This window comes from Agelaius phoeniceus, chromosome 26 (genome assembly GCF_051311805.1).
Source record: "Agelaius phoeniceus isolate bAgePho1 chromosome 26, bAgePho1.hap1, whole genome shotgun sequence".
NCBI lineage: Eukaryota > Metazoa > Chordata > Aves > Passeriformes > Icteridae > Agelaius > Agelaius phoeniceus.
The window spans coordinates 4,316,412-4,328,985 of NC_135290.1; the positions used below are offsets into that span (position 1 = coordinate 4,316,412).

The window sequence follows — 12,574 nt, forward strand, 5'->3', positions numbered from 1 at the left end:
GTGCCACTAAATTACCAGTAGAGCATAATTGCTGTGTGAAACCATGAATTTAGTGAATGTGTTCAGGTATTTGGAATGCTCTTGGGAACAAATGAACTACTGTTGTAAAGTATTTAAGCATAATCAAACTACGACAGGCAGACAGGATTGTCCTGCAGAGCTGTGAAGGAGCTTCAATAATGAGCGTTGTTTTTAATTTAACTTCAGAAAAGGTCGTGCCAAGTTCTGAAATTTGGATTTTCTTAAAGTTACTAGTTTGGTTTGAAATTTGATTGTCAACTTCTAGACTTCTTAGTTCCCTTCTGCATTTGGGCAGCTCCCAGCACTGGTGTTTGCTTGCAGCTCTGAGTCTTTAGGAGCAGGAGTGATGGATTCACCAGCACCCAATGCTGGTGCTCGGGACAGAGCGGCCCTGGGAAAAACTCCCTTTAACAGTGGGTTAAAGTTACTGAGCTGACCATGCCTGCACACCCTGGTACCCACATGGCTCTGTCCTTCCTGCTGCTGGGAATGCTGATGTGCAGAAGGGGTGATGGCATTAGATAAATTGGCATTAGATGATGTGCAAAACGACTGAGAAAGGCTCAGCAAAAGGTGGGGTGTGATCACGGCAACGCCAGGAGTGCTGCCGGGGAGAGGGGCAGAACAGGCACAGCTCCCTAACAGCCACTGCACTGGGGCTTGTTCAGTTTGACCCAGGCTGTGTTGATGTTAAAGCAAAACTGACTGTGCTGACTGGAGTTGTCTATAAGTAATAAATTCATTTTTGTTGAAGAGCTTCTGTTCTGTAAGTGTGTTTCCAGGCCAGGCTCCTTGAGCCTGAACCAGTACCAGGGGGAAGCATTCAGTCTGTTATGGAACTGAGTTCAGGAAAAAGCAGAGGGGACAGCTCTGACCATAACATCAGACATGCCAAGGGAGCCAGACCAGGGAGTGTTTCTTCCCTGCAAAAGTCTCAGCTCCAAGCTCTGCACTGCCAGGGAAGGCTGATGCAGCAATTCTGTCATCTGCACTGGGAATCTTAGGGGTGAGTCCAGAGTATTCCTGCTCTATAAATAACTCTGTGCTGTCAGTGCCAGCTGTGCACTGCTGACTGTCCTGAATGCAGCAGCAGTGGCTGGAGCTCCAGAAGCTGAGTTGCTGCCTGCTGGGCACTGATCCATGGCACAAACTGCTGGCATGGGAAGGGGTGGGCCCACAGTCCATGGGGTGGGCAGAGGGAGCAGCCCTGCAGCCTCGTGGGCTGGGAAGCATCAGCTCACTTTGGGTTTCCACCACCACTGAGGGTTTCTAACACCACTGGTGCTGCTCCTGGCCACGGTTCCACTCTGCCCCAGGGCAGCTGCTGGAAAGCAAAGGGCTGGACTTGCCCTTGCTCCTGATCCCCGTCCCTGACAGGGCCTTGGTTTAGTCTGGCTGGGGTGCAGGGGCCAGTGGTGCCTGCAGAGGGATCTGCAGGGCTGTGGGAGCCAGTTCCACCCTCTGTGGGTGTGACTGGGCCCTTCCTGCATCCCTGCAGCCTCCCATGGATGTGCACACACACAGTGGTGGATGTAGCCTCTTGTTCCTGGACAGGCTCTGGAGCACAGCAGTGGCAGAACAGGCTCAGGGCCTCCTCCCCTGATGAGGTGAACACTGCCCTTCCCTCAGCCCTCACAACCAAAGGGCTCAGGAGGCCATGACAGCCTCAGGTGGGCCATGCCTATGTAGGTAGGCAGCTCCAGCCCTCAGCTTGCATTTTGCTTGGAAGCCAAGGGCTGGGCACTTCAGTGCCAGGCTGACAAGGATGGGCAGAGCAAGTGGGGTGCCAGCAGGAGGTGAGATCCCCCTGCAGGTGGCCAGGGCCGCCTCAGGCAGAGCCAGTGCCTCGCCCAGCCTCAGCCCAGGGTGCTGCACGGGGCTCCAGGGCACCAGGATGCCAGAGCCGGCCCGTGGAGCTGGGGCTGAGTGACACCCCCTCCCTCAAGAGCTGCCCCCTGCCCTGTTCCACACCCTGAAATACCAGCCAGGAACCAGCACAGTGCACCAGGCCAGGCTGGGGAGCAGCACAGCTGGGGCAGCTCCCAGGAAGGAGGGCACCACAGCCCTGAGAAACAAGGCATGAATGAAGCTGCATCTGCACCAAGGCAAGCCTGGAGAAAAGCTGCTGCTGGGCAAGGGGCCAGCAGGGACACAGGACACACGAATGGCAACATCACTCAGAGGACCCCACTGCTTTGCCAATCAAGCTTTATTATTCAAGTCCAAAGATAAAGCAGCTGGAGACTCACACACACACACACACACAGCAGCTGGAGGGGCAGGCCTGGCCCTGGAGTCAGGAGCTCAGCACAGGTCTCACCTCACAGCAAACACCTGGAGCCTGCTGCAGCACAGAGCCCAGGCACACCCACCCACTCCTCCCACAGCCCCTCCTTCCCCTCAGTTCCCAGGATTAGTGTTCTCCTTCTGCAGCAGCCAACACCATCACAAAAAGGCTGGAGCAGCAGGGATGAGCCCTTGGGGGGAGGAGGAGCATTCAGGAGGAGCAGTGCAGTTCCTGATGGCAGCTGTGCCCAACAGGCCACCCTGGCTCACCCTGCTTGTGCCAAACCAGCCTCAGAGCTTCACCCTGGCAACAGCTGGGGAAGTAACAGTCCATGTTCATCCCACAGAACATCAGGGAACAACATTTTGCACTCTGGAGTCCTAAAACTGCATTAGGAGTGGGGTTTGCTGCTGCTGAGGCCAATGCTCCTGCTTGGGTGGTGCTTCCCTCACTCACAGGCCATAGGTGATGCAGTCACATCACTGCAGCTCAGCTGTTTCACACATCTCTGCTCCAGTCCTGCTCCCCCAGCCCAGCCTGAGCAGGGCTGCAGTGTTGGCCTAAGCAGTGCAAACAGGGATTTGCAAAGACATTTTTCAAGGCTTGTGTCAATGAATTCATGTGTGCCCTGGGGCAGCATGTCCTGCTCACCACAAACCACATCCAATGCAGGGGCTGCTCCTACACCATGCTCTGCTCCCAGGTGGTCAGAAGTAAAAATGGATCAATTTAACAATACAGACATAATCACTTCACCCTTCTTTGGTACAGACACTGGCCACGAGCACTTACTGGGACACTGATACCACAAGCACAGGGCACGCTGAGTCCAGGAGCTGCTCAGAGATTCTGTTCTGCTATGTAACAAAACAAAACAAAAAAAGGGAAAAAAAAAGGCACCACTTTCCAAGAACTGCTCCCAGCCACGTGCCTGGAATTCTTGCTGCTTTTTAAACACACACCGTATTCAGAATTAATTTTATCCTTTGAGAGTCCAACTGGAAAGCGCCAGCTACCGCTTCCGCTCGCCTTTCTGTGTTCGTTTCTTCTCCTTCTCCTTCCTCTCCTGCTTGGCCAGCTTGTCCTTCTCCCTCTGCAGTTTATCCTGCTCTTTCTTCTTCTGGAACTCATCCCGCAGCAGCTCCCGCTCCAGCTTCCTGGCATTCAGCACATCCTCCACGTTGGTGTTTCTGAACAGCGCTGGGGAGGGCTAAGGGCTGACAATGCTCTGCCTGAGGGCACATGGGAGCTTTTTCTGTCTCCCCCCTCACCTTCTGACTCCCTGCTTCCTCACCAGGCAGCTATGGAACTGGGGAATGAGGAAAGCACAAAGGAAAAGGAATCTCTGGTTGCTTTTCCAACCAGAACAAACACCCACTCCTAGAGAAGGAATGTTCTGGAGCACAAGTTGGATGAGGAGTGGCAGAGGGAGCTGGAAAGGGGCACAGCCTGGAGAAAAGGAGGCTCAGGGAGGACCTTGTCACTCTCCACAACTCCTGAGAGGAGGGGACAGCCAGGTGAGGGTCAGGCTCTGCTCCCAGGGAATAGGGACAGGGCAAGAGGAAACAGCCTCAAGTTATGCCAGGAGAGGTTTAGGTTGGATATTGGAAAAACTACTTCATGGAAAGGGTGCTCAGGCACTGGCACTTGGGGACAGGGGTTAGTGCGGGCCTTGGCAGTGATGGGGGAATGGTTGGACTCAATCCCAGAGGGCTTTTCCAACCTTAGTGATTCTGGTTCTTTTCCTAGAAAAATGAGGTTGCCTAGTGGTTCTTAAGATTTATGTGTAAAAATACAGGTGAAACCTCTACAAACCTGAAAGGAAGCACACACCCAGGGCACAGCCTCAAGTGGGTTCAGCTGTGTGTGACATGTCTGAACACATACATATGTGTACATACATGTGTGTATGTGCAGACAGACAGGTACATACATGGCCCCCATGTAGGGACAAGAATAATTTAGGTTTCATATTTAATTATGTCATAAAACCTCCTTCCATCTTAAATGTGCCAGCTGGGAGCTCAAGGATGGTCCCAATTCTGAGACAGACATGGGGCCCTTGGTCCTGCCCACCCTGGGTGTTCAGCTGCTGCCAAACTTCATTCCTGACACAATTTCCCTCTCTGGACACCAGTTAACATTAACCTGATGTTCTGGGAGCATTGTCCTCATCAATTAGCATGATCTATGAAGCTGCAAAAAGGTGGAAGAGGGGAGGAGAAGGAAATGAATGGCAGGGTTGGTGTGAGCACTGCACACTGAGCACACAGACTGTCACTGTCACTGTGAGCAAGGTCAGGGGACACAGAAAAACCAATCCCCAAGCTTAAAAGGTGGCCCTACAGAAACAGGGAGACCAGAAAGGGAAACTCACCATGGAGGCTGCCTGTCTGACAAGCAGCCTGAGTCACCAGGAATTCAAAGGATACATTTTTCTGATCCAATATTTACGGCTGTTGTCATTCCATCCTGTTCATCCCCACCAGTGAGAGAATTAAGGAAACACAGACATCAGTAATGATCTTGTGCCTCCCTACAGCCACACTTGACTCAAATAACAGCTTTATAAAGGCAGGAAGAAGCAGCTGGACTCTCACAGACCAGGTGTGCACAGCTCCCACCTTCAGCTCTGGCTGCTCCAGGGCCAGATGCAGTTGCCTACAGTTCACTCTGCTGGGCAGGGAAGAGCTCATTCTTCAGCACCACAAAGAGTTAACTTCTAACCCTCCCACCCCACACACTCTCTCAGTAAAGGATTATTTCAGCAGATTTCTGGGAAAGCAAGGGAGATCAGCACTGAGGGTTGGGGGCAGTCACTGCTCTCCTGCCCCACCTGGGCTGGGCAGTGTTACAGCCACGTGCTGGGGACAAACTCTCCCAGGAGCTCCCATGCTTTGTCCATGGCAATTACCATGAAGAAAGTCTGCAAAGCTTCCTCAGCAGACCCTGCAGAGCTGGGAGAGCGTTGTTTGAGGGGGTTTAGAGCAGCTGATGTCCCTCAGAGCCCCCAGCAGTGCAGGAAAAGGATATTCCTCCTCGTCAGTCACGTTGGCATACTGGGCCAGGAGCGCAGCCTTCCTCTGCTTCTCCTCCTGGGACACCTCCTTGGGCTTCACCACTATCCTGGCCTGCTTCTCCATCATGCTGGTGATGGCCTGCACCTCATCTGGCAGCAGAAGAGTGACAGTGTCAGCCCAGGCCACAGACAAGCCCCTGGTGTCACTCACTGCCTGCTCCCTCTGCAGCTCCAGCCAGCCCATGTCCTGCAGGGGAAATGCACCCACCCAGAGGGAGATGTCTCACCCAAAAACACCCCTGAGCTTTTCCCAAGGGCATCAGTGCTGCTGCTCTGGGCAATTCCAGCTGGGATCAGGGAGAGATGGAGCTGCTGAGGAGCCACCACGGGGCTGGATAGGGCCAGCATGGGGCTGACACCCTGAGGTGACAGGTGATGGCACTGGGTGCCTCTCTCTTTGAGGGGGATTCCCTGGGCTGTACCCAGCCACCACCAGACACTGTTATTCCTGGTGCAGGCACTGTTATTTATTGCTGGAGTAAGGGAAGTTTCACAGTGAAATGGAATCAGTCAGTCTCTGGCTAATGAAAATCCATTTGACTCCAAATCACATTCTCTTCTGCTTCAAAGCAGCTTAATAAGTTTATTTAATATGTCCTTAACTACCATCAAAGAGAAATTCTGAAAACCTGAAGTGAGGGATCAGTTCCATTGCTCTCCCTTTCTTTCCAACCAAGAGAGACCAACAGCTGATTTACCTTTTAACACTGAAATTCCACTGCCCATTTCCTAAAATGGCATCTGGGTTTTGACACCAATTTTTTTTTAGTCTGTTAATCACTTATCCTCAGGACTCTGTTATTCTGAGTGGATATACACTTCAGTGGGGATTTATCCCTTTATGGAACCCCAGTGATATAATTTCACCCTGGAATTCCATGAATCCAGACACACTGTGCTGCCTTTTTATAACAAGAAAAATCCCTGTGGGTGAGCACTGTCAGGAGCAGGAGGAGCCCAGCAGCAGCTCCAGCAATCCCAGTCACTTGTCCTCAAGAAGAATTTATTTTATTTAATGCATAGAACAGCATTAACTTCTCCCTGTCCCCAGCCAAAGGCAAGGTGAGGCCAAGAGCAGAATTCCAGGATTTCTGGGGAAAGGCACTGAGCTGGTGGAGCAGAGGGGGATGCTGGGGCTGATGCAGTGACCAGGGACTGACAATGAGCTGTTTGCAACCAGAGGCAACAAGAAAGTGCAAAAGCAACAAAAAGCAGAGTTTAGACCAAAGGGCCATTCCATTGTCACGATCTCCTGTCAGGTCTGTGCCACTGCAATGTCTCTGATCCGTGCTTGAAGCACAAATCTCCCACTGCACAGGGACCAGGATAAACCTCCCCACACAGGACAGGGCCAGCCTTGGCTCCCAGCTGAGGACAGGAGATGGACACAGGCACAGGAAGGAGCAGTGACAGTTATCAGCAGCCTCACAGAGCTTCCTCCAACAAGCATTTATGGCAAAAATAGGAGAGTTGTAAGGGAAAACATTGGCAGAGGAAATACAGACATGGGAGTGGGGTGAGCAGCAGCAGGGACAGCCCAGCTCTCACAGGGGCACTGCAGTTGGACAAAGCAGCTGCTTTCCAGAGTGCCAGCAACAGAAGCAGCACAGGTTTCTATTCCATAATAGCTGCAGTGCCAGCACTGAGCAGAGACAGCTCTGGACGTGCTGGGAAAGGTTTCTGTAAAAAACCACAGAATGGTTCAGGCTGGACCTTAATGACCATCTCATCAGGAAAAAAATCCTGTAGGGAAAAAAAACACACAAAAAAAACCCAACAAAAAAACCACCAAAACCACACACACACCAAAAAAAACCCCAAAGAAAACAAAAACCAACAAAAAAAAAACCCCAAAACAAAACAAACAATCAAAAAATAACCAAACAACCACCACAAACAAACAAACAAGAAACCCCAACAAAACAAAAAAACAACAACAACAATAAACCCCAAAACAAAACAAACCCCAAAAACCACTTTTCCCCTGCAGGATGATGAACCCAAAGAGCAGCAAACACTGGGGCAGCCCAAAGTGAAGCTGCTCATCCCCATGCCAGGTGAAAGAGTAACTGAGCAGCAATGGAGTGAGAGGCATTGGTTTAACTCCTACCAGGACAAACACAAAATTCCCTTTGAGGTGACCCTGCTCGGAGGAGCAGGGCACAGCACCCCAAGGCACAGCACTCTACCTTCTTTCTCCTCTTTGGAATCAACGACCTGGGAGTCAGACCACCTCTCCACAACCTCCCTGCACACATCATTCAAGAGATCTTCTTCCTAGAAAGGGAAAAGAGACTCCTCAGACTTGGAACAGAGTTGGCTGCTTCAAACAGCACCAGTCAGACAAGAAAAGCAGCAGCTACAAAGGATCTGCAGGCTCACAGTCAGCTCAGGAACAGCTTTTCACCCTAAATCTGCACGTTAAACACACACAGGACTCTGGAATGCCTGGGGTGTCTGGTGCATATGGACACTGACACACAGTGCAGGAGAATCTCTGCTCCAGTGTGGATCTCCAGGGCTGCAGGAGAATCTCTGCTCCAATATGGATCTACAGAAGAATCTCTGCTCCAGTGTGGATCTCCAGGGGCTGCAGGAGAATCTCTGCTCCAGTGTGGATCTACAGGGCTGCAGGAGAATCTCTGCTCCAACATGGATCTACAGGAGAATCTCTGCTCCCAGGTGATCTCCAGGGCTGCAGGAGAATCTCTGCTCCAACATGGATCTGCAGGAGAATCCCTGCTCCCATGTGGATCTGCAGGAGAATCTCTGCTCCCATGTGGATCTCCAGGAGAATCTCTGCTCCAACATGGATCTCCAGGAGAATCTCTGCTCCAACATGGATCTCCAGGAGAATCCCTGCTCCCAGGTGGATCTATAGGAGAATCTCTGCTCCCAGGTGGATCTCCAGGGGCTGCACTGCTGCCTCACCATGGTCCCACCACAGAATCTCAGGGCAATCCCAGCTGTGGTGCCTGGAGCAGCTCCTGACCCTGCAGAGCTCTCACAGTTTCTCACTCCTCTCTCTCCAGCTGTGCTCCTCCTCAGAATTTCTCTTTTTCCCCTGCTTAAATTTGTTCCCTAAAGGTGCTGAATGTCTTGGAGCCCATTGGCATTTTCTCCATGGAACACAGGAGAGGCAAACACCACTGACAGGGGTCACAAAGCTCAGGGGCCACCACCAAATATTTCCAAACCAACAAGAAATTATTTGCTTTGGCATTCAGTAAATACAGAAAAAAAAATCAACCATGGAAAATACAGGTGAGGTGGATTCTGTCTGGTTTAAAGAGAAAAACTGGACAGAAATAGAACTTGATTTTAAGTTTCTTGATTAGGAATGGTAGAAAATCCCTGGTGCAAGACATGAGCAGGGCTGAGGAACCATGGGCATGAGAGCAGATGTCACTTTGTGGTGGTGTCACAGGGGTCCCAGGACGAGGGAAGAGATGAGAATCTTGACTCCATTTATTATGTTATTATTTTATTGTATTATTTATAATATTATTTTATTATATTATTTGTTTTATTATTTTATTATATATGTTAAAAGAAAATGATATAGTAAAACTATACTAAAAGAAAAGAAGAAAGGATTTCATCAGAAGGCTTGCAAGGAATAGAAAGGAATGGAATGATAATAAAATCTTGTGATTGGCCATTAATTAGAAACAACCACATGAGGCCAATCCCAGATGCACCTGTTGCATTCCACAGCAGCAGATAACCATTGGTTACATTTTGTTCCTGAGGCCTCTCAGCTTCTCAGGAGAAAAGATCCTAAGGAAAGGATTTCTCATAAAATATGTCTGTGACATCACTTGAGATGTCACCTTATTTTAACAGTGTTTGTGAAATACAAACAAGTGAACAAAAAAAAAATCCCCTGTAATTTGTGTGTGGAACTAGGAGAAGAGAGTTGGCAAGAAAACCCCCAAATTCACCAAATAAAATACTGTTTGAACAGTCAGCACAGAAATAAGCACACAGTCTAAAAATAAACAAAAAAGACATTAAAAAAAGAACAGACTACAAAGAATAATTACAAAGTCTGAGGGTTCAAGAGGCAAAAATGTTTTACAGGAATAGCAGAAGAATCAAAGTGAGCCAGAAAGTGCAAATGAGGCTCTGGACGGGAGGGCCATGGGAACCCCACAGCTGCTCAGTCCTGGCAGCAGCAGCACAGAAGGGAACTGAGCACTGAGCAGAAAAGGGAAAGAGCAGAAAACTGAAATATCAGGAAAGAGGAATATTCCAGCCAGGACACACTTCCCAGGCCTGCAGAGAGCCAGGCACAGCAACAGGGATGGAATGAAGTCTGGTAATTACAGGGAGGTTAATTAACCACCACTACTGCAGAGCAGCACTTTGCAAAGACATCTGGCTGCATCCCTCAGCATGCACCGTTTGCTTCCCAGGCTCTTTCAGGCTCCAAGCTGTGCTGCCACAGCTGAAGGAAAGAAGCCAAAGCCCCCTCCCTGCTGTGCCCCAGGGTGGGGAGGGGACAGGGACAGCAGGGGAGGGGGCTCTGGCTTTTAGGAAAGCCTAAAAGTGAGATGGCACAGTCAGGGTACAGAAGGAATGGTGTCACAGCTGTGATAACAAACAGCTGATTGCACCCTCCCAGCCCTGTAGCCATGGTATTTTCTGAAAAATCCCTCTGCAAGGATTTTTCTCCTGAGAAACTGAGAGGCCTCAGGAACAAAATGTAACCAATGGTTATCTGCTGCTGTGGAATGCAACAGGTGCATCTGGGATTGGGCTCATGTGCTTGTTTTTAATTAATGGCCAATCACAGTCAGCTGGCTCAGACTCTCTGGTCAGCCACAAGATTTTATTATCATTCCATTCCTTCCTTTCCTTTCAAGCTTTCTGATGAAATCCTTTCTTCTATTCTTTTAGTATAGTTTTACTATATCATTTTAATATAATATATATAATAAAATAATAAATCAGCCTTCTGAAACATGGAGTCAAGATTCTCATCCCTTCCCTCATCCTGGGACCCCTGTGAACACCACCACACAGTCCCTGTGGGTTTTGTGCTCCCACACTGATGTTTGGGAGGAAAACTGAGCAGACAGTTCCCAGCACCAGCACTACTCATGATTTAACGTTTTACACTATTGTGAAAAATGCCAATCACTTGTTTTTAAAATTTTAAAAGTTTAATAGTAATAAAATGGTAATAAAAAATAATAATACAATTAGAGTAATAATAATTTGGACAAATTGAATTAGGACAATGTGAGACAATAGAAACAAAGTCTGGGTACCTTTTCTGGGCAGCATGAGCCCGAAAAAGGACCCCTGTTAACAAAGGATTAACCCTTAAAAGCAACAGCCTGTTGCATATTCATACACTTCATACATGATGCATAAATTCCATTCAAACACAGGATTCTGTCTGGTCATCATCAGCTTCCTCCTCCAAATCCTGACAGCGCCTTCGAGGCAGGAAGAAGTTCATTTCTTCTGATAAGAGGGCAATAAATTCTTTTTCTCTGAACGATTTAAGTGTCCTGTGGCTGTTATCTCACTGTGAGTCCTTTCTTTAAAAAAAGTATCCTACGTAGCATAGTTTCTATTTTAACAATTTTTTTATAACCTAAAACTAGATTTAACACAGTACTTAAGAGAATTAATACAGCATTACTTTCTAACACAACACATATAATATTCCTTTTAATATTTGCAAAAAGCCAATCATAAAATACATGAATTTTTCACAACTATGAAACATCCATTTATGAAAAACCCCGAGACACAGACACTGTAAAATCATACAGGGAGAATTATGGAAGAGAAATCCCTCCCTGCACCCTCCTGGCTCCAGGAATCCGGCAGGAGCAGAGGCAATCCCTGCCCACCCAGGGCTGTTCCTGCCCGTCCCAGCCCCAGAGAGATCCCGTTCCTGACAGACCAGGCGGGTGTGAGGCACCACAGCACCGCCCCACACCCTTCTCCAGAGGATTTTACCATTAAATTCACCTCTCGATGCCCACCTGGCACTGCCAGACCGCCCAGCCCGCGGTGAACGCTGAGCGCTGCCCCCAAACCAGGGGGATCCCCACGAACAGAGCTCCCCCCAGCCCGAGCCTGGCACAAACCCCCAGACAAGCACCGAAAACCCCACAAGGCTCTCGGGTGGGGGTTAAAAAGCCCCTGATGTGGGTGCCCTCCCAGGAAGGGGGTGACCGGCTCCGGGAAGGGTCCCGGGAATCCGGCAGGAGCAGAGGCAAGCGCTGCTCACCCACGGCTGTTCCTGTCCGTCCCAGCTCCAGCGGGATCCGATTCCTGACAGACAAGGCGGGTGTGAGGCACCACAGCACCGCCCCACACCCTTCTCCAGAGAATTTTACCATCAAAATTCACCTCTCGATGCCCACCTGGCACTGCCAGACCGCCCAGCCCGCGGTGAACGCTGAGCGCTGCCCCCAAACCAGGGGGATCCCCACGAACAGCCCCTTCCACAGAGCTCCCACCAGCCCGAGCCTGGCACAAGCCCCCAAACAAGCACCGCAAACCCCGCAAGGCTCTCAGGTGGGGGTTAAAAAGCCCCTGATGTGGGTGTCCTCCCCCTAAGGGGGTGACCCGCTCCGGGAAGGGGGTGATGATCCAGGGCTGTGGGGAGCCGCCCCGCCCGTCCTCCGCCCTGTGGAGGCCGCAGCCCCTCTGTGGGCTGCAGGGGAGCCCCAGCAGGAGCACGGCGCGTTCATCAGCACAGGACGGACGGCGAGACCCCGCTGGCCCGGGGCGGCGGAGGGACCCCCGCCCTTACCAGGCAGGCGGCCAGCACGGCCCGCAGCGCCTCCAGCCGCTCTTCATCGCTCTCCTCCTCCCGCAGCAGCCCTTCGATGTAGGCGCCGTAGACGGCGCGGTCCAGCCCCAGCGCGTCCAGGCGCGCTGCGAGCCACGCCGGGAAGGGCGGCGGCTCTGGGAGCAGGATGGGGGCCGGGATCGGCATCGCCATCGCCATCGGCGCCGCGCCTGCCCCGCCGGGCGCCGCCATCTTGGGCCTGCAGAGGGGAGGGGACGGCGGCCGCGGAGGGACAAAGTTGTGGCGCCGGCGGGAGCGGAGGGAGCGTGGTCGGGGTCACTGTGGCCGTGCCTGAACCGGAGCGGCGGGGCTGGGCGGGCAGCCCGGTGTGCTCCGGTGTGCTCGGTGTGCCCCGTGTGCGCCCCGC

General features: G+C 51.1%; 1 protein-coding gene across 1 annotated transcript; it reads right to left on the bottom strand.

Annotated features, from left to right (window-relative positions):
• Nucleotides 1-2,212: 2,212 nt before the first annotated feature.
• On the bottom strand, nt 2,213-12,562 carry CCDC43 (coiled-coil domain containing 43). Its single transcript, XM_054649373.2, has 5 exons — nt 12,169-12,562; nt 7,577-7,664; nt 5,342-5,477; nt 4,741-4,796; nt 2,213-3,508 (listed from the first exon to the last, which is right to left on the bottom strand). The coding sequence occupies exons 1-5, from the start codon at nt 12,397-12,399 to the stop codon at nt 3,321-3,323; spliced, it is 699 nt and encodes a 232-aa protein (XP_054505348.1). The 5' UTR covers nt 12,400-12,562; the 3' UTR covers nt 2,213-3,320.
• Between the last annotated feature and the right edge of the window lie 12 nt (nt 12,563-12,574).